The sequence below is a fragment of the Papilio machaon genome, chromosome W (assembly GCF_912999745.1).
Source record: "Papilio machaon chromosome W, ilPapMach1.1, whole genome shotgun sequence".
Classification (NCBI taxonomy): Eukaryota; Metazoa; Arthropoda; class Insecta; order Lepidoptera; family Papilionidae; genus Papilio; species Papilio machaon.
In genome coordinates this window covers 8,734,459-8,749,119 of record NC_060015.1, presented here as the reverse complement: position 1 = coordinate 8,749,119, position 14,661 = coordinate 8,734,459, and the positions used below count along the sequence as shown (strand labels likewise).

The window sequence follows — 14,661 nt, the reverse complement described above, 5'->3', positions numbered from 1 at the left end:
TAGAACGGTTACGTGGATCTCGGTGAAATTTGGCATAGATTTAGAACCTAGTCCGGAAGAACACATAAGCTACTTATTTTCTTTTTAATTCCACGCAGGCGGAGTCTCGGGCGACTGCTGGCGTTCTGGAATTACCTTGTAACGAACATCCATCATGCATCAAAACATTCGTACTTATAAGTGAGATTAATGTATTTGAATTACTTACTGTAAAGAAGTAAAACTGCAAATAAAGTTTTAAAATTTATTAACCAAACAAATGCATCTCAAAATAATTTCAAACGCATAACTTATAAAACTAATTCGACGTAAATTTTGCACATAACTAAAAAAATAAAAGAAGAAAGTATTTTTCCTTTAAAAAACAGCTAATAACATATTGTTTAACTGTTATTTTCAAATAATTTGAAACAAAATTTAGAAAAGATAAGAACAAGTCCATAAACAAAAATATTCTATTTCTTTGTTTCCAACCTCTTATGCTTGAAGAATTTTCGAGGTCTTGACTTTGCAGTATCCTCCTTCGCATTTGATACAATTTCCTGAGAATTAAACATTAGTTTAGTTTTGCCACAAATAAATCGTATTTATGCATACATCCTGAATATAATGAAAAATATTATCTATAAATACCCATACAGAAGGTTCTAGATTAATTCAAATTTTACCAAGTCTGTATTTAAAATTATTCTCTATTATTATTGTTATATTTTGTTTTCATAATAGAAAAATTTTTTTAGATGTGAAACATCTATAGGATCACTTGTAAACCGAATTGTTGGCGTGGCGACGCTGGCCGTGGCGACAGGTCGCCACGCTATACTGAGGTATACATATTAGTGATGCAACGGAAGTGTCTTACCGGAACCAGAAACGGAAACAGATGTCAAAAATAAATTTTAGCAGAAACGGAAACAGAAACGGAAGCGGAAACAGAAGTGTAAATATTAAAAAAAAAAACATATTTACAAATTTTTTTTTTGGTAAGAACAGTTTGTATTCGTTTTTAATTTATTAGGGCATTGGATATCGGTGTCCTTTAGCCTTCAATATATGTATTTTTACTCGTACTGTGCTGCAATAAGTTAAAATACGTTTTTTTTTAATTTATTTTCAGGAAACAAAATTACACTATTTACAAATTAATGTTCGCCAAACCACTCGTGTTGATAAACGACAAATATATTTCTTTATTAATACATTCACTGCTGACCACTCGGATCCGAGTGGGCTGAGCTATTAGTAGCGGCGCCTCCCCCTCGGATCCGAGCGAGGGGCCCGTTCACTTTATAATAATTATAAGTAAGCCGCCGGCGTTTGAAACAAGTCCATGTTGCTTTGTGTGGCCACTCTGGCAATATAGTCAACTAACGAAAAAGAGTATTAGTATAATTCTTACAATGTTGTAGTGATTAGTACCACGTTCGTACGGAGGCAAACATACAAATATCTTGTATCACATGAAGCTAAGTCTGAACTTTATGTTATGTATGTATATTTTTTAAATATATGTATGTCCTGTATGTGTGTGTACGTGTGTGTGTATGCGTTTATTTTTATTTGTGTGTGTGTATACGTGTGTGTATGTGTGGTTGTGTATGAAATGTTACAAGATCTTGAACCGAGAAGATAAAAGCTGGTTTTGATTAGTATCCTTACATGTTTTACTCAATATTCTGGAATTTGATGAAAAACTTGACTTTGTCAAAATCTTGTAACATATTTGTACACAGAAATGCGATCGTGGAACAAATATCTACATACGAGTATTAGTGAACTAAACCATCGCCATCCCTAGTGCTCAAAATGATGATCCCTAGCGCTCAAATACAAAAAACATTATTAATTTATCTATAAATTCAAACACTCCCAGATATACTAAATAAAAATTCACCATAAAAAGTTTTGGCTCCCAGATGTTACGTTTTTTTATTTTGTAAACAGTGAATGTGTTAAGTATCAAAAACACCAAATCTAGATTAGAAAAATATATAATTATTAGGCACTTGACTTGCAATCTGCAGGGCCTGGGTTCGAATCCCGCTATGTACCAATGTGTTTTTCGATTTAGATATGTACATTTATCCGACGTTCCTATGGTGAAGGAAAACATAGTGATGCTGCCTGCACATATCTGAGAAAAAATTTAATGATATGTGTGAAGTCAACCCGCTCTGGGCCAGCGTGGTTGACTATGGCCTAGTCACTTCTAATTTGGGGTAGGCTCCGAGCCCCTCAGTGGGGATATATAGTGAGCTGATGATAATAACGATGATGATACATTACACGGTTATCACTTATTCAAAAGTACATTTAATAACTCGTAAGTATGAAATAGTCACATTTTGTCAGTTGCCAAATTTTATATGGACAACAACTAGACAGTTTACTCCAGCAAGAGAAACTGATTGTTTCAAACAGCAACAGAAAATATTACGCGCTTAAGTTCACGAAAAAGTACGTAAACAAACAAATGCGACAAGTGCCGAAAGGCCGCGCACGGACTGCGCGTCTCGCGCCGCGCATTTGGATCTCTCAGCCGTCATAAAGTTCCGTTTTATCTCCGTTATAAAAGTTGCGGAAACAGAAGCAGAAACGGATGTTGAAAAGCATGCGGAACTTCCGCACTTGCGGAAACGGAAACAGACATCCGTTGCATCACTAATACATATATATATATATATATATATTATTTTAATAATATTATCTTTTATGCATATTACTTGTCCACACACGATGTTTCACATCTGCCAGGCGTCCCATGACGGCTCACAAGTTTTTTTTTATCTAACTCGAAGCGCCGCAAACGAGTAGTCAACTTACTTGTGGCATTTGTTGCTTTTGAATTTGGTTCCTTGGTTCAATGCGATTGGGTCGTTTTTTCAACGTGGCCATTTGCGCACGCGACAGAGTTTCGCCACGAGACAGAGCAGCGAAACAGCGCTTCACTGCCGTCTCCTATACCATATGACGCATCTTTAGTTTTATAAGTAACACAAAATAAACTTTTACCATATTATTTTTGTTGTATATTGCCAATGTATAAAATTTGTTTTGTGTACGGATAGATAGTAAGAAAATATTCTATTTTGATCCTAATTTTTTTTTTATATCATAAGTTGGCAAACGAGCGAGCGGCCACCTGAATTCGCCGAAATAGCGAAGCGACCGCCGCCCATAGACATCCGCAATTGCAGACGCGTTGCCTACCTTACATCAACGGAGGAAGGGGCACACAAAATGAGATAATTTCCCATTCCTATGCATCGTCTCCTCTGACAAATCTACTTCTAGAAAGAGGACTAAGATTAGGCAGCATTAGCTCTGCAGATATGTTATACGCTTGAGATTTGTTAATATTACATAGTATTTTGACTTACGTTTAGTGTATCGTCATCAGAGCTAGAGTCGGAAAAGATTTTAAACAAACTATCGGGACTCCAGGCAGCCATGGGCGCGGTGGGCGCGGTGGGCGCGGTGAGCGCGGTGGGCGCGGTAGGCACAGTGGACGAGGCGGCGGGTGGCGTCAGCTCCAGCCTTTTTCCAACAGTTTCTTGCCTTGCTACTTTCTAATAAAAAATGGCAACGTTTGCTGTTGGAATACTTGAAATACTAGTGTATGATGTAGAAATACTTAAGTGAATGTAAGTCGTTAAGGATCCACATTTGTGTAGATTATAAGTAGTCTTTAATAAGTGTCTCTATTAGGGATCAATTAACGACTATGAGTGCTGCAGTATATGTATTAAAGCCGACCGCGCGAGGGGGGGTCATCATGACGGCGTTATCGTCGAGCTCGAGGACGAAATGTTCCTTAGGGGGCGGCCAGCGCCGGCCGGTCAACTTCTTCTCCACGTTGTCTGTTTTCTGCATGTCTTGGATAGTCTGCTGCAGACGACCCTGAATAGATAGGATTAGAATCGGTAATCTACCTCTCTTTGGTTTTTTAAACGTATATTTGAGACGGCCGACGCCTAAATCTGTCATTAACCAAGTGTGCTTTATTGTTTTTAAAATCTTTCTCGCAATTTATTTGCAAACTTAGTTAAAAATATATACATACTTATAAAATAAATATCTAACCTTTTCTTGCAGTGAGTTTCTCTCGTCGCTCACGCTCTTTATAAATTGTTCTTGGTTCATCAACGCTTGCTTGAGAGATTGAACAGCATCTATTGCTTCTTGAATCCTGAAATTGTCATCATCAGCTCAATAGACCCACTGAGGGGCTCGGAGCCTACCATAAGTTAGGGGTGACTAGGACATAGTCAACCACAGCCAAGTGCGGGTTGACTTCACACATATCATTGAATTTCGTCTCAGATATGTGCAGCATCACGCTGTTTTCCTTCAACGTAAGAACGTCAGATAAATGTACTTATGTAAATCGAAAATCGAAAAACACATTGGTACATGGCGGGATTCGAACCCAGGACATGCACCCCTGAGCCACCGACGGTCGGCCATGACTCCAACTTGAAATTGTACTTTAGCAATAAACTGGACCGTTTCCCAAGACTACATAAAGAAATCCGAATTTATGCTTATGAATAAGTAAATAATACTTATTAAGGACTCACTCTTTATCTTTCTGTGCGAGGGTTTTGTTCGCGTTGCTGGTTTGGATGTTGTATTCATCTTCGTGTCTCTTCATTTCACGTTGAAGATGCGTTATCATATCATCTTTCTATAATCATGTATATATTTTACTACGTAAAGGAAAACAAATTATGAAATTATATGAAATCAACATCCTTACCCTGTCCGTCTCATATTTGTGCCTGTCTATTTCCCTGTTGCTATCACCGAGGGCGGTGAGCAGGTCGTTGTTGCGGGCGTTAGCGGTCGCGAGCTGCGCGCGCACTTCCGTTAGCTCACCATCCACCTGCTGCTTCGCGCTCGTCAGGTATTCAACCAGCTCGCTGGAGTGGTTGCTCGACAGCGACACTTCACGTATTTTAAAACATTGTTTTTATAGTATATAACCTTTAAATTTTATCATATAAATTTACCGCAATGATTCCGAATTTATTTTTTTGTATCCCCAATCGCGGTCCCTATGCGGAGCAGACTCTCTATGCAAGTTGTTAAACTATCAAGATATATTCCAGAAATGAAACCTTTCTCTTGCAGGCCTTCAACTTGATGTTTGACCTTCTCGTCCTGCTGCACCTGCTTATGGCGCATCTCCCGTAGCTGCTCCGCGGAGCTGTTGAATGCTGTGTACAGTGTGGCGCCGTCCGCCTTGCAGCGCGACAGCGTCTCCTGCAGCCGCTCGCTCGACTCTTGCAGCACGTCGCAGATCTTACGCGTGAATGACAGTCTGCACGACCGCGATATAAATACTTAGCATACAAAGGAATTAATGCTTCCCATTATGTCAACCTGAAGAACCTGAAGGAAGGTGTAAAGAACCAGGAAAGATAGATTATGAAATAAATCGTCTTCGCTTCCCGTTCGGCAAGAAGATAGCATAAAGTTCTCTTAATGTTAACATTATTCAAGATCTGATATCAGAAATTATAACCAAAAAGTTAACATAAAGCTCTCTTATGAGCCATCTAGCGCCATCTTTTAGAGATCATTAAAAAGATATCAGAAAGATAACATTTTCATAAAGTTAACGTTTTTATGTTAAAATTAAGAGGCTAGTGTAAAATTAAAATCGACATGGTAAATAGGCTTAATTATTGTTTATTTGATAACACAATGAATAATAACGATATGACATACCAATATAAATAATCTTATTATTAAAATTATAAATACTTTTACGGCTCAAGTAATGATATAGGAGTTTTAAATGTTGGTGGTGGTTGCTGATCCTTTTGGCTCACGTACGTGGCAGGTGGCATTGGTATATTATTTATTCCGCTATCTGAAAATAAAGTGTTTTATTAATAAGGAACAAAATAATTATATATAATTGAACAACTTTATTTGTTACATACCCTCATTATCAGAAGAACTTGACGATGATATTATCCTCTTTCTACTTTTATGCCCGAATACTGAAACGTCACTTAAATATGTAAGAGCGTCTTAAATTATAAGACCACGCTTAAACTCCAATATGGAATTTTCGTAAGTCAGTTAAAGACGCATCTCAACTTTGATGCCACTCAAGTCGTACCATGCTTAAAGGCCACTCAATATCACATTTCTTATACTGGATCGTCACTCAACGACATTTTGCTGTCAAAAGAACTGTCATGTCGACTTAAGTACGCCAACAATTTAAGAGTGGTCGCGAGCTATCTTAAAAGTGAAAATCTAAGGTGTTAACATGTCGGTTTCATCATTATCATCGCTTTCGGACAATGAGAGGCCTAGCGTGTGTCGGCGAAACTTAAAGAAAATTAATGCGTTTGAAAAATACACGGATGCAGAGTTTCGTTCAAGGTTTCGCTTATCGAAAGAAACTGTTTTATATTTGGACTCCATATTTGGAAAAAGTATCGAGCCTTTGACAAGACGGAACAGAGCGTTGAGTTCAAAAGACCAAATTCTAATTGCCTTACGTTTTTATGCGACAGGCAGCTACCAACGAGTGATAGGGGATACATTCAATGTTGAACAAGCAACAGTAAATAGAATCGTGCATAGGATAACATCAAAGATAGCGGAGTTAAAAAGTATTTATATAAAAATGCCGACTGAACGAGAATATATCGGAATCGCAAATAGGTTTGTAGCGACATTTGTCTGCGCCCGCTTCGGCCTGCTCCGAACTTTTCTTCAATCGTTAATTGTATTATGTCTTACAGGTTTTACTCAATTGCTGGGTTTCCCAGAGTAGTGGGGGCAGTAGACTGCACTCATATAAAAATAAATTCACCAGGTATATATTCACCTATAACTACTAATTGTTACTAGATGAAAAAGTGTTTATTTTAAAAGGTGAGAAAAACTCATGTTTATGTTTACTTTTAGGAGGATCTAATTCAGAATTGTTCCGGAATAGAAAAGGATACTTTTCACTTAATGTGCAAGTAGTGTGCGACTCCAATTTAGTGATAAGAAACATTATTGCCAGATGGCCTGGTTCTGTGCATGATAGCACAATTTTTAATGATTCCCCTTTATGTGCTCAATTTGAGCGTGGAGATTTTGGCGCAATGGTACTTGTTGGAGATAGTGGCTACCCATGTCGACCCTACCTATTAACGCCACTATTAAATCCACGAACGCATGCTGAAGAAGCATACAATAACGCACAAATCAAAACGAGAAACCCAATTGAAAGGCTTTTTGGTATATTAAAAAGAAGGTTTCCATGTCTTCAAGTTGGCATGGGACTGAAGTTAAAAAATGTTCCACCTGTCATCGTAGCATGTGCAGTTTTACACAATATTGCACTTTCACAGAATGATGCAGTGTTAGAGGAGGACACAGATAACATTACAGAGGAGTCTGTAGATCAACCTATCAGCATCCAGTCCAATCAAAACTTTATTGTTAGGACAACATTAATTAACACACATTTCTCTTTTTGAACTTTCCTTTATTTTTACAAATCAAACTTTAATTTTCCATGGCTTTCATTAAAAGGATATGATAAAATCAGTGTTAAACCTTAAAATATTAGGTCCTTACATATGAAATTGGCGTTTTTCGTACTGGCCACTTTAATCACGAATTTCTCCTCTTTGGTAAGGAATTCCAAATTCAAACCATGATGGAAAAGCTAGCGGCTAAACAACCTAGGCTTGTCAATCGCTCCACGCCACTGCTGCTTCACGACAACGCTAGACCACACACTGCGCAACAGACGGCTACTAAATTAGAAGAGCTTCAATTGGAAAGTCTAAGACATCCTCCGTACTCCCCGGACCGTGCTCCAACAGATTACCATTTTTTTCGAAATTTGGATAACTTCTTGCAAGGGAAAAAATTCAACTCCGATGGGGCAGTCCAAATCGCCTTCAAAGATTTTATTGATTCCCGTCCGACTGGTTTTTTTAGTAAAGGGATCAATGAACTACCTATGAGATGGCAAAAGTGCATAGAAAATAATGGTTCATACTTTGATTAATTAAATATATTATATTAAAAAATATTCGACTTTTTGTTTCTCCCATACAAAACGCCAATTTCATATGTAAGGACCTAATATGTTAAAAGAATTGCAAAAAGTAGGAATCAATCTAAGAATGTTTATTTTTAAATGATTTTAGTTTATTTAATCTGAATGTAAGAATTTGCATCTCTAACTTATGTCTACTTATCATATTTCTGTATTCTAAATTAGCATTTCTTAGCTTCGCTTTAAAATATGCTTGCTTGACATCATTACCATGCCTTTTAAGAATCGTTTTTTTGATTTTTACTTTTCCTGAAAAAGTTTTAGCAATAAATATATTTAACAATATAATAACTATTTCTAAAACCTAAATAAAGTTTTAGTTAATCAAACTATGATTAGAGTCAATTATATTCACCGAGATTTGAGGTTTTGGTATTAGGTACATTTTGAGGTAAATCATTTGTAGTGAGGCAGTGGGTAAATTCATGGTTATCTGTAAAATGATTTTAATTAATATATTAAATTATTAGTAATTAAAGAATTGAATATTCCTATTTTTAAGAAAATGTAATAAAAATTACCAGATTTATTAGATGTAATTGTACAAGGCTTATTGCTTCGCTCCGAAAGTTTATTTTGAGAATCTAAAAAAATTAAGGAAATTAATAATAAATATAATAATAGAAGTAATGATTTCAAAAAATTGTAGAGTGATTTTATAACACAAGTCACCATTCACACAAACCAGTAAACATTTGATCACCATACATACTGCATATGCTCTGTACCAAACAACCGAGCCATAGTTTTAAAGAATAAAACCATAATATTATTTCCCAATTCTGCATTATTATTTGCATGTACATACCACTCAGTTCACTTATATTATCTGTGTTTGTGTGAATGATAAGCAAATTATCTGCTGCTCTTATTTCAATTTCATTACTAGTTTTTGCTTCATCACCTAAAAACAAACATTTTGATATATATAGTTACTATTATTTTTGCCAATAACATTTACAACCACCATGTACAACAGTTGTACAATGTTGAAACAAAAACTACATACATTTTAAAAACTTTTCTATCATATTTTAATAGCTGAATAGATATACTAATGTAATGTAATAACTGTAATATCAACCATAGCCATTACACTACACTAACCAAAATATAATGCAGCATCATCATATACATTGGGCAGAGGCTGCACTTGTGTAGCTACCATAGCTAAAACTTGTGCATCTTGTTCTGTAAGTTTACTTTTATAAGCACCACCACCAGTAAGACTTATTTCTTTCTATGGAAAGATGAAAAGAATAGCTTATTATTATGGATTCTTTTACTTTATAATAAATTAAAATAAACATACTTTATCCATAGCTGCCTTCTTTTTAATTTCCTTAGTTTTTTCATAAAATTGAAGCCGCTAAAAATTAATGGGTATTAAATAAATAATAGTTATTGAATATTTATGTTCTAAACATTTAGCTTGAGAGCAATATAATCTTTTCCTACATTGATTTCAGCAAAATTCTTCTTCGACCGTTGCTTAATATTTTCATATAAGTGTCGGAGTTGTTGCCAAGTCCTGGTGCCACTCACAGCTACGGAGTTATACTGCTGGCACACAGAGTCCCAACTATTTCTTTTCTTTGAAATAATAGACGCATTCGTCTCCTTATTTTCTAGAACATCCTTATATCTACAAAAAAATATGTTCATACAGTAATGAATGGCATGATATTAAAATTTTAAAACAAATTTCAATGCTTACTTGTTTACGAGGTTTAAAAGAATCTCTTTTTCAAATGTCGTGTAATTACATCCCCTTTTTTTCTTTTCTTCCATAGTCAAAACTGCTTAAAAAGTGTCTTGATGATATTAAAATTTATTAAAATTTTAATTCAAACTTTCAAAATATGAATTAAACGTCGCGCCGTTAACTTGTCAAAACAAAACGCCAGATGCTTTCCATTCTACAAAAGTAAGGTCAATTTTTTTTATTTTTTTATTTAAAAATAATTTAAACAGAAAGGATATTTTTAACAACCTTCTTTGATTTTTGAGTATTTATAGTATTTTTATTTTTATTTTCTTTACTATTTGGGAATGAATACGTCTTACAACTATAGGTTGTCCAAGCCATGCTGCGTGAAACGGATACGTAAAGTGAATTTTAAGAAAACGTAATCGAGAACAAGTATTTTTTATACACTCTTTGACCGAAAACAAAGGATGTTGCCATGACGTAAAAATAATACGTCTACTTACGGAATCACGCGCTTACATGTCTTGATTTGCGTTTGTGTATACCACTTAAATTTTGACGTCTGTTAAATTGTAAGCAATGCTTACGAAAGGAGATATTTAAGTAACGTTTCAGTATTCGGGCATTAGTTTCTTACTTTTACATATTGTGTTGAATCCTAAAAAAACATCAAATTAGAAATTGAAAATATTCATTAAATTTTAGCGCATTCTAAATTTTATTTGACACTTTTACAAAGACGATGCTGATAAGTTTTTTTTTTTTTTATTATGTATGAATGTATGAATTAAATGAACAAAATTGTATACAAATGTTTAAAGTTAGAAATATTTTAAAAAGTAAAATATTTAAACTGCATTTAATTAAAATAGCGACGAGCATCGTCTTACAACAATTTTAAATAATTTAATTAGTTATAAAATATAAAAAAATGTGTTTATAACCTATATTCATACTTACAAGTTTATTTGTTCGGCAATTAAATTCTTGATAACTAACTGAATAATAAGAATCACAAATACTATTAATTATAGTTTCAACCAGTATGTTAAGTCAAAAATAATACGTTTATGTTGTAATAATTGAATAAAACCACTTAGCAATGCCGAACGAATTACGATGCAATTCACGCTTGTCAACAATCACTCTTTAATGGATGAGTGAGAGGTCCGTATAGAACAAAATGGCCGCTGTTGTCGCGAAAAGTACTAACAATTCAATTTTTCGTATATTTCAATTTCGAATTATTTTTGAATTGAACACCAAATTTATTTTTGAAAAAGTAACAAATTAGAATTGTTTTTTAAAAATGATTATTAAGGAAATTCAATAAATCTGAAAATTTTTTAAAGTTTTATTAACAAAAAAATATGTTCTCGAAAAGTCATCATTTAGTTATCATTGAGATTGCTTTAAAATGACATCGGCAAAAAGTTATCGAAAAGACAACATTTTGCTGGTCTCTAAAAGTCAACATGTTTCAGACAACATTATGTCATCTTTCTGACTTTTATGCCGAACGGGTTAGTTTTTGTAATTTTTTTAAAAAACTATGAATTAAAAATTACTTGTTGAGTATCTCAGGTCGATGTCTCAGCTCTTCCTGGTACTTAGCGTTGGCGGCCTCATGCTGCATATGCACCTCAGCCATGTTCTGCTGCAGTCTCTCATGGTTGTCTTGCACTTGCTGCAACTTCTCCTTCAATTCCCAGTACGCGGTGTCTTGAGCAACCTTTATAATGGTTGATGACAATGACCATCACTTCATTTGCCGTTTCAAAAGATTTATTTAATCAATAAGAGCTAAGATTAATTTTAAAAGTGTTTTTTTTTTTGTAAAACAACGAAGAAATAATAAAGTAAATCATGTATATGTTCAACATACAAAAACATATTGAACGTCAATATGTAATAATGTTTTTTAAAAAAATGTTGCGGTAGTGAAAATTCACAGTTTACGAAACCCTACCTTTGACTTTATAATTTTTTCCTTATCTTCAGTGACTTTCTCCCGTAACTTGTCTGCATCCGTATCATCCGTATTTGCAAACTTTGTAATATCATCGATATCCATTGTTGTAAATAAAAATGTTTTGGATAAGTTTTAACGATTACTGAATGGGGCAAAATACTTTGAATTTAAAATGGCGGGATACTAGCTTTACGTTTTTTTTTTTAATTTAAAATGCTTTTTGACTTAAATAATATGGCCAGATTCGAATTTAAAAATAATAATTGAAATTGGTAAACAAAGAAAATATTTTATGGCATACAATGGCTGTTAATGACAGCCGGTATATGTTTATCGAATAATATAATAATATTAATAATGTGATACAAAAAAAATTATAACGTGTAATGTGTTACTTATTTATTTATTTTTAACTTAAATGTTTTTTTTAATTTAATCGTTTCAAAATTAATTTTAAGTAAACAAATCAATCTATGGAAACTTTTATTGTTTGTCTGTGCATTTCTGGATGGTTTAGTCTGTGACACAGACTTCCGTGAGAATGTCATTTTTTTCGCTCGCGGGAGCACGCGGCACGCGCGGCAACAATTTTGTAACTACCAACTTATTTGCAGTTTAATTATTATTTGTTGTCTAATTGAACCAGTAAATAGTGGTTAGCATAACATATATGTATGTTGTAATTGAAGAATTTGATATAATCCGTTATACACTGGATAAAAAAAAGACGACTCGAGAATTTAGAAACCTCAGTGCAAGTTCGGAAGTTTACATAATTTATACAGGAATGTTTTAAACTGCCTGAATGGCTCGAAGAGTCAATATCTCGGCCGAGATCACCCTAAAAAAAATATACATGTATATATATAAAAAAGAGAGACTTCGAGAAGGAGGTCAATCGCCGAATCCGACTTGGATGGGCAGCGTTCGGGAAGCTACGGGGTATCCTCTCGTCCCAAGACTTACCGCAGTGTCTCAAGACGAAAGTCTACGACCAGTGTGTGTTGCCAGTGTTGACCTATGGAACTGAGACGTGGCCCCTCACTGCGGGCAACATTAGGCGGCTCAAAGTCACAGAAAGGGCAATGGAGAGGGCAATGCTCGGAATCTCTCTGCGTGATCGCATCAGAAATGATGTGATCCGCAGCAGAACCAAAGTAACCGACATTGCCCAAAGAATTGTAAACCTTAAGTGGCGATGGGCCGGCCATATTGCCCGCAGAACGGACGGCCGATGGGGCCGCAAAGTGCTGGAATGGCGGCCACGTACAGGTCGACGCAGCGTGGGCAGGCCTCCCGCAAGATGGACCGATGATCTGGTCAAGGTTGCGGGAGTATCCTGGATGCGGGTTGCACAGGACCGATCATCGTGGCGATCTTTGGGGGAGGCCTATGCCCAGCAGTGGGCGTTACGAGGCTGAATGGATGGATGGATGGATGGATATATAAAAAAAAGGGAAATTAATATTTAACGATAATAAAATGGCGGTGGAACCAAATCACGCGTCACTGCGTGGAGTTTAGGAAGAATCTGCAGCGCAACCGACGACCCACTACCAACGTGCCGAAAAAAAGGAAGCAGGTTCGGACCCACGGGCAACCCATTTTTTTGTTCGTATTTTTTTTTGTCTTTAGTTATTTTTTTTTTTTTTTTATACCATTTTCTTTTTTTTATGTTAGTGGTCGTTATTTATTCAAATCATATAATAAGTAACGCGACAAACGTGACATAATTAAACAACGATGTGAAACTAATTAATTCTGCCGCAGTGGCGCGGGCGCCGCGGCGTCCAGCCCGATCTCCCACCTCCGTGAAGTTGGCCCCCTCACTTTAATTTTTTTAACTTTTTTTTATGCAAATCGTTTGAGAATCGTTTGAGAGGGTTTGAGAGAAAAGAAATATCGTTTGAGAGTTCCTACTTTCTCCGTAAAAACAATTTCAAATTCTAGTGTGAAGTTGGCCCCCACACTTTACATTTTTTTCTTTTTTTCAATGCGAATCGTTAGAGAGTCGTTTGAGAGACATTAAGAGAAAAGAAATATCGTTTGAGAGTTTTTACTTTTTCTGTAATAAATATTTTAATTCTGGGCATCGAAAGTTACAAATCGATTTTCCTTTTTTTCCGAATTAAATATGGCAATCATGCACTTGGACGTTTCAAATTTATTGTGTAGGTAGAGAATGGTAAGAGAGTGATTGAGAGAAAAGAGAAATCGTTTGAGAGTTAATACTTTTTCTGAAATATATATTTCAATGTCGGAATCGAAAGTTACAAATCGATTTTTCTTTTATTACGAATTAAATATGGCAATCATGCACTAAGACGTTTCAAATTTATTGTGTAGGTAGAGAATGGTAGGAGAGTGATTGAGAGAAAAGAGAAATCGTTTGAGAGTTAATACTTTTTCTGAAATATATATTTCAATGTCGGAATCGAAAGTTACTAATCGATTTTCCTTTTTTTCCGAAATAATTATGGCAATCATGCACTTGGACGATTCAAATTTATTGTGTAGGAAGAGAATGCTTAGAGAGTGATTTAGAGAAAAGAGAAATCGTTTGAGAGTAAATACTTTTTCTTAAATAAATATTTCAATATCGGAATCGTAAGTAACAAATCGATTTTCCTTTTTTCCGAATTAAATATAGCAATCATGCACTTAAACGATTCAAATTTATGGTGTAGGTAGGGAATGGTAATAGAAAGATTGAGAAAAAAGAGAAATCGTTTGCGGGTTAATACTTTTTCTGAAATATATATTTCAATGTCGGAATCGAAAGTAACAAATCGATTTTCCTTTTCTCCGAATTAAATATGGCAATCATGCACTCAGACGATTCAAATTTATGGTGTAGGTAGGGAATGGTAATAGAAAGATTAAGAGAAAAGA

At 35.1% G+C, this 14,661-nt stretch overlaps 2 protein-coding genes and 1 long non-coding RNA gene across 3 annotated transcripts; 1 reads left to right on the top strand and 2 right to left on the bottom strand.

Moving 5' to 3' along the window:
* Positions 1-455: 455 nt before the first annotated feature.
* On the bottom strand, positions 456-11,871 carry LOC123723091 (kinesin-like protein KIN-14P). The gene is made up of 10 exons (XM_045685640.1): positions 11,767-11,871; positions 11,366-11,529; positions 5,121-5,323; positions 4,760-4,947; positions 4,581-4,687; positions 4,084-4,189; positions 3,757-3,900; positions 3,381-3,569; positions 2,824-2,958; positions 456-542 (listed from the first exon to the last, which is right to left on the bottom strand). Exons 1-10 carry the CDS (start codon positions 11,869-11,871, stop codon positions 456-458), a joined length of 1,428 nt encoding a protein of 475 aa, XP_045541596.1.
* Positions 6,001-7,639, top strand: LOC106719333 (putative nuclease HARBI1). Its single transcript, XM_014514034.2, has 3 exons — positions 6,001-6,687; positions 6,768-6,841; positions 6,934-7,639. The coding sequence occupies exons 1-3, from the start codon at positions 6,287-6,289 to the stop codon at positions 7,494-7,496; spliced, it is 1,038 nt and encodes a 345-aa protein (XP_014369520.2). The 5' UTR covers positions 6,001-6,286; the 3' UTR covers positions 7,497-7,639.
* Positions 9,425-10,076, bottom strand: LOC123723387. Its single transcript, XR_006756724.1, has 3 exons — positions 9,804-10,076; positions 9,545-9,731; positions 9,425-9,455 (listed from the first exon to the last, which is right to left on the bottom strand). It is a non-coding gene; the product is annotated as an uncharacterized LOC123723387 (long non-coding RNA).
* Positions 11,872-14,661: the final 2,790 nt, after the last annotated feature.